General features: G+C 47.7%; 1 protein-coding gene across 8 annotated transcripts in view; it reads right to left on the bottom strand.

Annotated features, from left to right (window-relative positions):
• The window catches only part of LOC137353113 (homeobox protein Meis1-like), a 639330-nt gene that overhangs the window by 84735 nt on the left and 539792 nt on the right, over nucleotides 1-14803 (bottom strand). For all 8 annotated transcript variants that reach the window (XM_068019113.1, XM_068019117.1, XM_068019115.1 and 5 more), the window contains exon 7: nucleotides 11829-11937. In XM_068019113.1, coding sequence (XP_067875214.1) covers nucleotides 11829-11937 — 109 coding nt within the window. The remainder of the gene's footprint in view (nucleotides 1-11828; nucleotides 11938-14803) is intronic.

Raw genomic sequence — 14803 nt, 5'->3', positions numbered from 1 at the left:
GAAATTTCTCCAATCTCTGCTCTAAGTGGCTTCCCACTTATTTTGAAATTGTGTCCCCTGGTTCTGCACTTCCCAAACAGAGGAAACATCTTAGCTGCATCTACCCTGTCTATCCCTTTAAGTATTTTGTAGGTTTCAATGAGATCACCTCTCATTCTTCGAAACTCTGGAGAATACAGGCTCTGTTTCCCCAATCTCTCTTCATAGGACAGTCCCGCCATCCCAGGAACAAGTCTGGTGAACCTTTGTTGCACTCCCTCTATGGCAACAATATATTTCCTAAGGTAAGGGGACCAGAACTGCACACAGTACTCCAGGTGCAGTCTAACCAAGGTTCTATACAATTGAAGCAAGACTTCACTACTCCTGTACTCAAATCCTCTTGTGATAAAGTCTAACATACCATTAGCCTTCCTAATTGCTTGCTGCACCTGCATGTTAGCTTTCAGTGACTTATTGACAAGGACACTCAGGTCCTTTTGTCCATCTACACTTTCTAATCTCTTACCATTTAAGAAATACTCTGCACATCTATTCCTCCTACCGAGGTGGATAATCTCACATTCTTCTACATTATATTCCATCTGCCATGTTCTTGCCCACTCACTAAGTCTGTCCAAATCCCCTTGAAGCCGCTTTGCATCTTCCTCACAACACACATTCCCACCTAGTTTTGTGTCATCGCGAACTTGGAAATATTACATTTCGTTCCCACATCCAAATCATTGATATATATTGTCAACAGCTGGAGCCCAAGCACTGATCCTTGTGGTACCCCACTAGTCACAGCCTGCCAACGTGAGAATGACCCGTTTATTCCTACTCTCTGCTTTCTGCCTGTTAACCAATCCTTAATCTATGCCAGTATATTACCTCCTATCCCATGTGCTTTAATTTTGCTAACCAATCTCTTGTGGGGGACTTTATCAAAAGCCTTCTGAAAATCCAAGTATACCATGTCCATTGACTTCCCTTTATCAATTCTGTTAGTAACATCCTCAAAAAATTCCAACAGGTTTGTCAAACATGATTTCCCATTCATAAATCCATGTTGACTATGCCCAATCAGATCATTATTATCCAAGTGTCCATTTATCACATTCTTTAGATAGATTCTAGCATTTTCCTAATGACTGATGTAAGGCTAACAGGTCTGTAATTCCCTGTTTTCTCTCTTCCTCCCTTGTTAAATAGTGGGGTAACATTTGCAACCTTTCATTCTGCAGGAACCGCTCCAGAATCTATAGAATTTTGGAAGATGATCACCAATGCATCCACTATCTCCATAGCTACCTCTTTCAACATTCTGGGATGTAGAATGTCAGGTCCTGGGGATGTATAAACCTTCAGCCCGATTAATTTCTCCATTACAACCTTCTTACTAATACTAATTTCCTTCAATTCCTCATTTCCCCTAATCTCTTGGATCTCTAATTCTGGGAGATTTCTTGTATCTTCCTCAGTGAAGGCAGACACAAAAGTAATCATTTAGCTTCTCTGCCATTTCTCTATTCCCCATTATAAATTCTCCTGATTCTGCCTGTAATGGACCCACATTACTCTTAGCCAAATGTTTCCTTTTTAACGTACTTGTCAAAGCTTTTACAGTTCGTTTTTATATTTTTTGCTAGCTTACATTCATATTCTATTCTCCCTTTCTTGATCAGTTTCTTCGTCCTCCTTTGCTGCATTCTAAAATCCTCCCAATCTTCAGGTTTACTACTATTTCTGGCAACTTTATAGGCTTTTTCTCTTAATCTTATACAATCGTTCACTTCCTTTGTTATCCACGGTTGACTGCCTTTATATTTGGGGTTTTTCTGCCGTGAAGGAATGTATAGTTGCTGTAAACTATGTAATATTTCTTTAAAGACTATCCATTGCCTATGTACTGTCACACCTTTTAATGTATTTTCCTAATCCACCTCAGTCAATTTGCCCCTCATACCTTCATAATTTCCTATGTTCAAATTTAACACCCTGGCTTCAGATTGAACTACCTCACTTTCAAACATAATGGGCTGGATTTTTCCATAGGCGGATGGGACTTCGTCACCAACGTAAAAGTCGGTGGCGAACCCGCTTCTGCCTAGCCCAGGGATCCGACCTGCAATGCATGGGTCCCCGGGCTTTAATTGGCCTGAGGGGGGACTTCCACCCGCTTGAGGGAGGAGGTCCCGCCTCAGTGAACTGCCAGCCAATCAGCGGGCCGGCAGCTCTTAGTCCCAAAAGCACCACTGGGCAGCTTTTAGTCCCAGCAGCTCAACTGGGAGTCGTGACCACTGGTGGGACTGCAGCCCAGGCAACGCCATGGAGCCAGGATTTCAGGTAAGTTGGGCTTGCCTCGCCGGAGGGGGGGTTGATCAGTCATGCCGACGAGGCAAGGGTAGTTGTTTGGGGGGAGGGGGGATGTCTCGAGTCCCAGGGGTGGATTAGGAGATGGGGGTAAGTTAGGAGAGGGGGGGTGGCCCTCAATTAGGCACTCTGTGCCCGACTGCCATGGCACCCATCCCGGTAAGTGAAAAGGCCAGCAGCTATCGCTGGGCAGCCTCTCACGTCCCCCCTAGCATGCCCGCTTGCCACGGGTAAAATACAGTTCCCCCCCCACCCCCCCACGCCCAACCGCTGTAAAGTTGGCCGGAGGCGGGAGCAGGGTGGGAATGCCTCCCGCTCAATTTTACACTGTCCCCACGCCACCATCCGACCCGCTGGGGCAGCGTAACATTCAGCCCAATGTAAAATTCTATCATATTATGGTCACTCATCCCTAAATGTTCTTTTACAACAATACCATTAATTAGTCCTTTCTCATTACAGAATACTAGATCTAAAATAGCCTGTTCTCTAGTCGGTTCCTCAACATATTGCTCTAGAAAAGCATCCCTAACACACTCCAAAAACTCGTCCTCCACAGCATTAGTCCTCATTTGGTTTACCCAGTCTATATGCAGATTGAAGTCACCCATGATTACTGTATTACCCACGCCACATGCTTCTCTAATCTCCTGACTAATACCATGCCCCACACTACCACTACTGTTTGGTGGCCTATAAACAACTCCTACCAATGTTTGCTGCTCCTTGCTATTTCTTAGCTCCATCCAAACAGATTCCACATTTTGTTTTTCCGATCTGAGATCCTCCCTTACTAATGCACTGATCCCATCCCTTATTATCAGCGCAACACCACCTCCTTTTCCTTTTTGCCTGACCTCCCTAAATGTTGAATATCCTTGAATATTCAGTTCCCAGTCTTGGTCACCCTGTAGCCAAGTTTCTGTTATGGCAATTAGATCTCATCCATTTACCTCTATTAGGGCCTTTAATTCACAACCTTGTTATGAATGCTGCATGCATTCAGGTAGAGTGCCCTCAACCTTGTCTTCTTGACATTCTGCATGCTAAGCCTAGTTGATGCTCACCTTTGATTCTGCTGCCTTCTAATGCCACTTGCGACTTTTCTAACTCCTGCTACCAGCTTTACTTCCTTCCAATTTGAGCTACCCCTCAGGTTCCCATGCCCCTGACAAGCTAGTTTAAACCCTCCCCAACAGCACTAGCAAATCTTCCTGCGAGGATATTAGTCCCGGTCCTGTTAAGGTGTAGCCCATCCATCTTGGACAGGTCCCCCTGCCCCAGAACTGGTCCCAATGCCTCAGAAATCTGATGCCCTCCCTCCTACGCCAATTCTCCATCCACGTGTTCAATCGATCAATTCTCCTATTCCTATGCTCACTAGCACGTGGCACTGGGAGTAATACTGAGATTACTGCTTTGGAGGTCCTGCTTTTTAATTTCCTTCCTAACTCCCTAAAATTTGCTTTCAGGACCTCATCCCTCTTCCTATCTATGTCATTGGTTCCAATGTGGACCACGACCTCTGGCTGTTTTCCCTCCCCCAGAAGGATGTCCTGCAGCCGCTCCGTGACATCCTTGACCCTGGCACCAGGGAGGCAACACACCATCCTGGAGTCATGTTTACTGCTGCAGAAACGCCTGTCTGATCCCCTGACTTTCGAATCCCCTATCACTGTTGCTCTTCCACTCTCTTTCCTCCCCTCCTGTGCAGCTGAGCCATCTATGGTGCCACGGACTTTGTTCTGGCTGCACTCCCCCGAGGAACCATCACCCTCACCAGTATCCAAAATGGAAAACCGATTAGCAAGCATGATAGGCTAAGGGGACTCCCCCACTGCCTGCCTGGTTATCTAAGACTGCCTGGCGGTCACCCATTCCCTCTCTGCCCGCATGCTCCTAACCTGCGGTGTGACCACCTCCCTAAACGTGCTATCCACATAGTCCTCTGCCTCGTGAATGCACAACAGTGACTCCAACCGCCGCTCGAGCTCCGAAACCCGGAGCTCAAGATTCTGCAGCCGGTGACACTTCCTACAAACGTGTTCATCTAGGACACATGGTACATCCATGATTTCCCACATACCGCAGGACATACATTCCGCTTGGCCAAGCTGACCTGCCATATCATAACTTTAAAAACTTTTTATTACAATGAGAAGTAAAATAACTACCAGTTACTCACCAATCAACTTCTTCCCCTGTACCGATGAGAGAGACAGCTATTGGGAGGCTGAAAAAAGGTAGAAGAAAGAGAAAAAGAAAGGAGCCCCTCCCTTATGCACCAAACTCCCACTTTACACTTTATGTACTCAAATTTATTTTCTTAATATGTTCCCCTCCTTACGGAACATCCTCAATTACTAAATTCCCCTAACACACTGTGCATTTCAGCAGCACTCAATGCAGACAAGCAGCACTGAGAGTCCCCTCAATTTAGACTCTGAAAACAATGCTGTGTCAGCTCTGCTAGAGCTCTGCTGCAGCTCAGAAACCAGTTTAAGTTAGCTATCTAATTAACTAGCTACAGTTATTCTCAAATTGTTAGTATACCCCTGTTTAAAACTGCAAGAAACCTAACTTACCTCTTAACTGAAACAGTAGATGTAAACAAAACAAAAACTAGTCTGGAGAGATTAACCCTTAAAATTCACTCACATACCAAACTCCAGTTGTGTCCTCACTCCTCCAGCTGTGACCCACTCCTCTGATGATGGCTCACTCTTTCTTTCCTTCTTCGCCAGTACTGGCCACTCTCTCTCTCTTTCTGCCATCACAACCCTCCCCTCTAGGAAGCCATCCTTAAATCCTGAACTGCTGCCACCTCCCTTTGCTGCCTTTAAAGTCTCTTCTTGTAACATGGTGTTGCCCCAAACACCACGCACATCCCCCTCCCCCCACACACAATCTGTTTTCCCTTTTCCTCCCTTATTGATATCCACTTTCTCCCTCCTCCCTGTACTGTGTTCTGTGACATCTCCTGTACTTTAGGAATGTGTGCTGCAGTTGTGCAATTGGGTTCAATGTCTCATACAATTGGCCTACCAAACCCGTGGTACATAATCAATAGGGATTCCCCTGTATGTACGTCGTATCCCTTTCAGAATTGCACTGCATGTATGCTGTATTCCTTTAAGAATTGCACAGAATGTATGTTAGGTCCCTTTAAGAATTGTACTGTACGCATTCTGTATCCCTTTAAGAATTGCCCTGTATGTATGTTATGCCTCTTCAATAATTCCACTGTAACTTCTGAAAACACCCCCCAAAAAAAGACGAAACAAGTTGGAACTGTTCTCGGATTTTTCCTGAGTCGAGTGACGTTCCACGTTCCGCAAAGCTCCTCGCCGGGAATCTGCAGAACATCACGTCTGTGAATTGGACATGAAAGGGAAGAGGCATTTTGAAGTCTGGGAAAATCTTTGGTTGCTGGCGGGGATATGAAGAGGGTCGGGCCAGGGGGAGGTATAACAAGGGGCCAGGACGATTCTCTCAACTAATGACAGTAACAGGGGGCCTGCTGCCTGTGATTGAGACTGCAGGAAACAAACTGCTGCTAAATGCACCCACAAAGGCTTGTCTAATGCAAATATTGTTGGTGTCACATAGGTGTGTGTATATTTTATATATACACAAAACAGACCTGTGTGCAAAACACATTTCACTTTAAACCCCTCGCAAAGGTGCGGGATGATTCATGACACTATTATTGTAGTTGCCAATTCCCAACAGTTTGCCTGATGCTGCACACACAAATGTTCAGGCTTCTCCTAACTCCTTTTCTCTCATTAACTCGAGCCGCGATTCCCACTCTGCCTGCCCAGTAAAAGAGAGATCACTGCTCCCGTGGATTTTAAATTAAAAATGAGGCTGATTTTTCCATCTTGTGCCTTTAATTATTCCTCCAATACTTCATTGATTAAGCTGTGAATCCTGATGAAGTTCAAAGCACTTGCGATCCCTGGTGGGTTCAAATCACGAGCGGAGCCAGCTTCAACTGACTGCCTGCTCTATCCTCCCCTCCAATGCCGACCTCTTGACACAGGATATTTCTGTGTGCTAAATCTTTCATGATCTATAGAGTGGAAGTTATAATGTAAATGGTTGGGGGGTAAGGAGACAGCAGAACCTCTTTAAAAACACAAATGAATAAAAGTTACAAATCCAACTCTTTCCCTGCCACTCTGGATTTTTATTTTTCGAGGGGTTTCTGGGTGGAGCCGCACTGCCGGTTTTTGCTTCTCCACAGTGGAAAAGCGGCAGTATAACTCCGAACTGGAAAGGCCTGAGCTCCCATGCTCAGCCTGCCAGAGAGTAACGTTTCAATTAACTCAAAGGAAGAGGAGGGGAGAGAAAAGCAGTGATCAGGGGAACAGGGTGAGGGGAGGGGAGGGGTGACAGGAAGAGGGGGCAGCGGAGGGGAGAGAAGGAAGGGAAAGGGTGAGGGATGAGGGTGAGAGGGGGGAGAGGAAGGGGCAGGGAGAAAGAGAGGGGAGAGAGGGCGCAAAGGGGATTCAAAGGGAGAGGTGGGAGAGGTGTGACAGTGAGAGAGGGAGAGAGTGGGGAGGGGAGAGAGTGGGAGAAGGGGGGAGGGAGAGAGAGTGAAGGAGAGGGGTGAGTGTGAGAAGGGGAGGGTAGAGAGGAGAGTGAGTGGGGAGAAGGTGGAGGGGGGAGAGTGGATTGAGACAGAAGTGGGAGAGAGGAGTGAGGGGGCAGAGGGGGAAGGAGAGGAGTGAGGGGGCAGAGGGGGAGGGAGAGGAGAGAGGGATAGGGGAGAAGGGGAGGGAGGAGAAGGTAGAGGAGGGGAGGGGAGAGAAGAAGATGGGAAGAGAAGGGGGAGATGGGAGTGGGGAGTGGAGACAGGAGAGGGGAGGGCAGTTGGGGAGAAGGAGAGGGTGGATGGGGGTGGGTGAGGAGAGATTCCTCAGATCTTTTGGGAATGTTATCAAGTGAAGCTGGGTTCTTTTGGGAATGTTTTGTGAGTGTGGAGCTCATTCCAAGCTCAGTCAGGGGTCTAGTCGTGCGATGGGTGTGAGATTGACCCAGCAGTAAAAGGGCTGGAAGTCAAATCTCTCCAATTCAGAGTAAACCTGGTCATTTATGGGGCAGCACTGCAGCCAGCTGAGCTAGAAAACTGTCGGCCGGTTGTACAAACCCACCTGGTTCCCTAACTTCCTTCAGGGAGGGGAACCTGCTGCCTTTACCCAGTCCAGGCCTACACCTGCCTCCAGGCCTACACCTGCCTCCAGTCCCACATGATGATGTTGACACCCAATGCCCTCTGAAGTGGGCAAATAAGTCATAGGGTGGACAATCCTCCAGGATTGTACTGGAATCTCCAGGAATGAATCTCCTGGACATTGCTGCAACTTATGGGATAAGGGCCATCATAGAATCATACAGCACAGAAGGAGGCCATTCAGTCCATCATGCCTGTGCTGGCTCTTTGAAAGGGTTATCCAAGGGTTGTCCAACATACGGCCCGCGGGCCAGAATCCAGCCCACCAAAGCTTTCCATCCAGCCCGTGGATGCAAGCTGTGCTGCGCCATTCCTCATTTTTGCCAGGGGTCCGTGACTGGTAATTTCAGGGATGAAAAATGTCCCATTGGCTTCTTCCAGACCAGCTTTTTAAAAAAAATCTCAAGGCAGTTTCACAGCTGGCAGGTGCTGGGAGCGGGAACAGCAGTTTTCCAAGTTCGGACAGATTCGGGGTTTTCCGGCAGGCCTTTAAAAAAAGTCAGAACCTGCCGGAAAACCCCGAATGTGTCTGAAGTTGGGAAACCGCTGTTCCCGCTCCCAGCACCTGCCAGCTGTGAAACTGACTTGAAATATTTTTAAAAACTGACCAACCACAAAGCTGCTCTGCTGAGTGTTCTCGCTCTCTGCAACTGTCAGAGTTGGAGGGGGGGGGGGGGGGGGGTGGCAGAGAGAGACAGATAGAGAGGGACAGAGAAAGAGAGAGAGGGGAACAGAGAGGGGGGGGCAGATATGGGATAGAAAGAGAGAGAAGCAGAGAGGTTGGGTACAGAGACAGGGGACAGAGAGAGAGAGACAGAGAGCGGGGGACAGAGAGAGGGGAGGGACAGACACAGAGAGAAAGGGGACAGAGCAAGAGGGGGGACAGAAAGAGAGGGTCAGAGAGAGAGACGACAGAGAGGGGGGGGACAGAGAAAGAGGGAAGCAGAGAGAGAGTGGGGACAGAGGGGGGTGACAGAGAGAGGGGAAGGCAGAGAGCAAGGACAACACAAAGGGGGGAACAACATGGGGTAGGGGAACACAGAGAGGCAGGACATAGGGAGAGAGAGACAGAGAGAGAGCGACAGAGTGAGACAGAGGGAGAGAGAGTGATCAAGATCACTCGTGACAGATGGACATCTATCCGGAATACTCTGCATCGCCACAAGAAGTGTGCGGGCAAACACTGACTACTTGTTCAAGCAACAAAATGCCAGTTATTTCACTAAATCGGTGTCCAACATAGTGATGAGAAAGTAAGTCAATAAATTAATCTCATTTGAAGCTTCCTCACAAAAAATACACATTTGTTTGATTGATAGTAAGATACATTTTTAACGCCTTTATCTTTCAGAAATTGTCTCACTGCCCGCTATGTAAGACGAAAATTGGAACGTGGCCACCCATGCGAAAAGGTTGGACAACCCTGAGTTAACCAATTAGCCCCACTCCTGGTGCTCTTTCCCCATAGCCTTCAAGTATCTATCCAATTCATCTTATGAACGTTATCACTGAATTTACTTCCATCACCCTTTCAGGCAGTGCACTGCAGATCATAACAACTCACTGCACTAATATAAATTCCCCTCATTTGCTGTCTGGACTTTCTGCCAATTATCTTAAATCCATGTCCTCTGACGCTCCAGCCAGTGGAAAGAGTTTCTCACTATCAAAGCCCTTCATAATTTTGGACACCTCTATTAAATCTCCCCTAAGCATCTCCACTCGAACAATCCCAGCTTCTCTAAGTCTCCGCCATGCAGGCAACGAATTATGTGTTTTTTTTTCAACACTTTCTTTTAATTAGTTATAAAAATGCTGAAGATGGGGGTTGGTGGAAAGGCTGTTTGACTGGGCGGGGTGGATAGAGGTGCGATGAAACCTCCAGGATATGTCTGGCCAGAGACAGCAACTCAACACAAACTCTATAGAAGGAGCCCACTGCCACCTTCCCAGGGCATTTAGGGATGGGCATGGAATGCCAGCTTTTCCACATCCTGACGTCAATTTTCTTTCAATGCTTGAAGCTGGCCATAGGGGAGCACAGCTCTGCACGAATACACAGTACTCTCGACATTAGGTGGCAAATGTGGTTCAGTTGGTTGAGTTGAAAGGTCGTAGGTTCAAGTCCTATGCCAAAGATTTGAGCACAGAATCCAGGCTGACACTCCAGTGCAGTACTAATGGAGTGCGGCACTGTCGGAGGCGCTGTCTTTTGGGTGAAATATTAATCTGAGGCCCCGTCTGACCTCTCAGGTGGATGTGAAAGATCCCATGGCACTATTGGAAGAACAGCAGAGGGAGTTCTCCCCTGGTGTCCTGGCCAAAAGTTATCCCATAATCAACATCATAAAAAATAGGTTCCATCTGGTCACTCTCTCAACACTGTTTGTGGGATCTTGCTGTGTGCAAATTGCTTCCTGTGTTTCCCACATTACACTAATTTCCAAAGTGTTTGATTGGCTGTCAAGTGCTTTGGGACATTTTGAAGTCATGAAAGGTGTTATAAAAATGCAACTGTTTTTTCCCCAATACATGGAGTTTGCTCCTGGAACCAGCCAGTATAAAGCAGGCACTGCCAGGCTGAAACTGATTCAGTTGCACCCACTGTCTAACTAGTATGAATGCAGCCTTAGACTGAATGTATAATTCAACAGGATGTGCATAGTTAGCAAAACATTCAGCACCACGAACTGACATTATGATGTTATTGTGCAATATTCGCTCTTGGGTGGGGGATGGGGGGGGGGGTTGGATTGTGCAATACACCAGTGTGTTGGGGGATTACCCGGCTACACTGATAAACCTTTGCTCTCTCTGGCAGCTGCAATGCGTCCTGGGTAAAATGGGTTTAGTCATCTCTGCCCACTTCCGAGTGGGCACTAGCCCACTGCACCACACTGGCAGTAAATTGGCACCTCAATTGGAGAGGCCACAGATCAGATGCTGCAATATGAAGCGAGTTTAAGGTTGAGGAAAGTTGTCAGGAGGCGTTAACTTGTTGGACCACTTAATACTTTCCAGTCCTTTTTCATAACAATCTACCATATCTGAGCTGGGAATACTTGATGCTGTAACCTTAACCTCTGACCTTACAAGTTAAGGTGCCCTATCAAGGAGCTGACTTTATTTTCTTATTCGTTCAGAGGATGTGGGCATCGCTGGCCAGGCCAGCATTTATTGCCCATCCCTAATTGCCCTTGAGAAGGTGGTGGTGAGCTGCCTTCTTGAACCACTGCGGTCCATGGGAGATAGGTACACCAACAGTGCTGTTAGGAAAGGAGATTGCTGCTTTACAATGGCTCCTGAGTCTGTGTCCTGCTTGTTCCTTACTTGGGGGAAATTGTAATTCTCTACAGAAAAGGATCTGGTGCCTGACGAGGATCTACGTTTCGAAATCTTGCAACATTCAAGTCACTCCGCCTTAAACAGTCACCGGTCTTAATACAGTCCTGTTTCAGGTGTAGAGATGTTTCCACTTGTTAAAAATAGTTCATAAATATAAAATAGACACTAATAAATACAATAGGGAATTCAGGAGAACTATTCTTCCACAGAGAACAGTTAGAATTTGGAACTTGCTACCACAGAGCGTAGTTGAGGCGAATAGGATAGATTTGTTTAAGGAAAGCTAGGTGAGCACCAGCACGGACCAGTTGGGCCAAATGGCCTGTTTCTGCGCTGTACATTCTATGTAATTCCCCAAAATATGAAAAGAACCAGGAGGCTCTGTCAGAAAGGTCAGCCCTGCTGCAACTACCGATACACATAAATGCAAGTATTACCATGCCTGGAACCTCCTCTCCTGAAGGTGTTGACTCTTGTTGGAGTGGTGGGGGTGGTCTGGGTGTTGGCCCGCCTTCCAGGGCCTTGCCCAAGCGGCCATTCTTCTGGCATGACTATTCAGCTGTGTGAGGCATCGCAGCCCAGCCTAATTGTAAAGTCCAGGGGCAGTCGGTGGTTAGTGATCGGGAACCTTGCCCCGGAGAGGGGTTCTGAGGCAGACTGTAGCACCTTCCATCCCCAGCTCTGACTGAGATGAGCTAACTGAGGCTCAGAGCCATGCAGAGCACTTCATTTTAAATGGATTTAGGGTGCAATGAAAAGCGTTGTACGTTATCTAATGGTTGAATAGCTGCCAGGTCAGCAGTCTGGGAAGACTGACCAGTTATCTTCCTGTGATAATACCACTGCAGATCTAACAAAGCAAGCGGGCGCTGCGCAGAGATGGAGCTACCTTGTTCACTGCAGTTGTCTCCACTGTGTGATGCAAGGCCCCCACTGGAGGGCCCGGGCGTGCCTGAGTGCGTGGACCCCGTGTCATCGTGGTCTCGATTCCAGTGGTTCTGTAAAAAAAAAGGAAACCGTTCACTCAACACACAATCAGCAAACCAAGTGGAGCAGTCTTAAAAGGAGACAGGGCCCCTTAGTAAAGGGGTGGGGCAGTCAGTAAAGGGGGTGGGGCAGTCAGTAAAGGCATGGGGCAGACAGTAAAGGCGGTGGGCAGACAGTAAAGGGGGTGGGCGGACAGTAAAGGGGGTGGGCAGACAGTAAAGGGGGTGGGCAGACAGTAAAGGACTGGGGCAGTGAGTCAAGGAGGCGGGGCAGTCAGTATAGGAGGCGGGGCAGTCAGTAAAGGGGGTGGAGCAATCTGTAAAGGGGGTGGGGCAGTCAGCAATGGGGTGGGGCAGTCAGAAAGGGGGTGGGGCAATCAGTAATTGAGGTGGAGCAGTCAGTAAAGGGGGTGGAGCAGTCAGTAAAGGGGATGGGGCAGTCAGTAATGGGGTGGGGCAGTCAGTAATGGGGTGGGGCAGTCAGTAATGGGGTGGGGCACAGTAAAGGGGGTGGGGCAGTCAGTAAAGGGGGGTGGGGAAGTCAGTAAAGGGGGTGGGGCAGTCAGTAATGGGGGTGGGGCAGTCAGTAAAGGGGGGTGGAGCAGTCAGAAACGGGGTGGGGCAATCAGTAATTGAGGTGGAGCAGTCAGTAAAGGGGGTGGGGCAGTCAGTAAAGGGGGTGGGGCAGTCAGTAATGGGGTGGGGCAGTCAGTAAAGTGGGGGGACAGTCAGTAAAGGGGGTGGGCAGTCAGTAAAGGGGGTGGGCAGTCAGTAATTGAGGTGCAGCTGTCAGTAAAGGGTGTGAGGCAGTCAGTAAAGGGGTTGGGGCAGTCAGTAATGGGGTGGGGCCGTCAGTAAAGGGGGTGGGCAGTCAGTAAAGGGGGTGGGCAGTCAGTAATTGAGGTGCAGCTGTCAGTAAAGGGGGTGGGCAGTCAGTAAAGGGGGTGGGCAGTCAGTAATTGAGGTGCAGCTGTCAGTAAAGGGTGTGAGGCAGTCAGTAAAGGGGTTGGGGCAGTCAGTAATGGGGTGGGGCCGTCAGTAAAGGGGGTGGGGCAGTCAGTAATTGAGGTGGAGCAGTCAGTAAAGGGGGTGGAGCAGTCAGTTAAGGGGTAGGGCAGTCAGTAAAGAGGGTGGGGCAGTCAGTAAAGGAGTGGGGTAGTCAGTAAAGGAGGTGGGCAGTCAGTAATTGAGGTGCAGCTGTCAGTAAAGGGTGTGGGGCAGTCAGTAAAGGGGTTGGGGCAGTCAGTAATGGGGTGGGGCTGTCAGTAAAGGGGGTGGGGCAGTCAGTAAAGGGGTGGGGCAGTCAGTAAAGGGGGCGGGGCAGTCAGTAATGGCAGTGGGGCATTAAGTAAAGGGATGGGGTTATTTAGCAAAGGGGCAGAGCCAGTCAGGAAAGGAGGAGGGCCAATCTACCCTCTCAGTGGATGTTAAAGATTCCATCGTTCTATTCGAGGGAGGACAGGAGAGTTCTCCCCAACGTCCTGGTTGACATTTAAACCTCAATCAATCATCGCTATAACAGACTGTCTGGTCATTATCAGATTGCTGTTTATGGGAGCTTTCTGTGTACAAATTGGCTGCCGCATTTCCTGTGGTAGAACAGTCTGATGGGTTTATGCTGTTTAGCGGATACTTGCAGGCTGATTGAGAGTAAGTCCCACACATTTAAAATTTAGCGTTGATGTGAGACGGACACTTTAACAGGATGGTACAGACACCATGGCGACCAGGGACATGCACGAAGTACCTCCTTGAACATCAAAGCTCATCCAGTAAATTGGACATAAATCCATGGATCAACGTCTGTTGTATCTCCCGAGAAATGAGGAGGTTAGAAGGTGACCCCTGATTTCCTCCTTCTTTTGAAACTTAAGCAATCAGTAAAATAATGTCTAGTGGTATCACTTGCATTGGCTCTGTCATTATAGAGCAACCACATCAGCTCAGAAAACCAGGAGAAAAATTGAGGAGGAGAAAAGGCCATTTGTTCCATAGAGCCATTTGTGGCATAGAAGGAGGCCATTCAGCCCACTGACATTCATCATCCTAACATTCTAACTTCACCCATCAAAGCCCATCTCTCTAGCTATCTAACTCAGGCTTTGAAGCCCATTTCTCTAATATCTGAACTCTTCCATCAAAGCCTAATCTACAAACGCTAATGTACAATATTTAATGGCCTGGACTTTGCAGTGAATGAATGACACTGGCCATTCATTACACTTACACTTTCCCATTGGCTTTCAATGCACTGGCTTTTACACCGGAACTTTCTGCAATTAGACAGGCATTTTGGCACAGCTACAGGGGATCTGCAACCTGAGTGAGCAGTGTGTCTCCTTAACCAATCAGATTGAAGAATGGTTAATGAACAGCACAGAGTGTAAGCGAGGAAGTATCAGTTGGAATATTGAATTCAATGTCAAGTCAGGTACAGAAAGTGAAATAAAGAGAGGGAAAGATTGGATTGCATTAAGAGAGAGATGAAAGAGAAAGAAAGATCTGAACAAAAAATAACTTTTTTCTTATATCTCCAACAATAATTAAAAGCTGAAGGAATGTGACTGCAGACTTATAAAGCTAAATGTTCAATGCCAGAGAGGTTGTTTGGTAGTAATTAAGACTTAACATGCCATTTAAAGGGTACTTATACTGGAATGGACAAGTCCTAAATTTTTCCAGTGAGTTTAGTATGTATATATCAGATACGTACATCAACTTCACACCATTCCATGTATTTCGATGCTGAATCTCTCAATGAGATAGGGCCATCGCGCGGCTTCTGCAGGATCAGGGCATCTCGGACAGCAACCTTTGGATTTCTGCGGTTAACTGTGCATGTGTGGCCTCTGGAAGTTGCTGCCCGATTTACCAGTTA

This window comes from Heterodontus francisci, chromosome 40, assembly GCF_036365525.1.
Source record: "Heterodontus francisci isolate sHetFra1 chromosome 40, sHetFra1.hap1, whole genome shotgun sequence".
Classification (NCBI taxonomy): domain Eukaryota; kingdom Metazoa; phylum Chordata; class Chondrichthyes; order Heterodontiformes; family Heterodontidae; genus Heterodontus; species Heterodontus francisci.
This window is presented reverse-complemented; position numbering and strand designations above follow the sequence as displayed.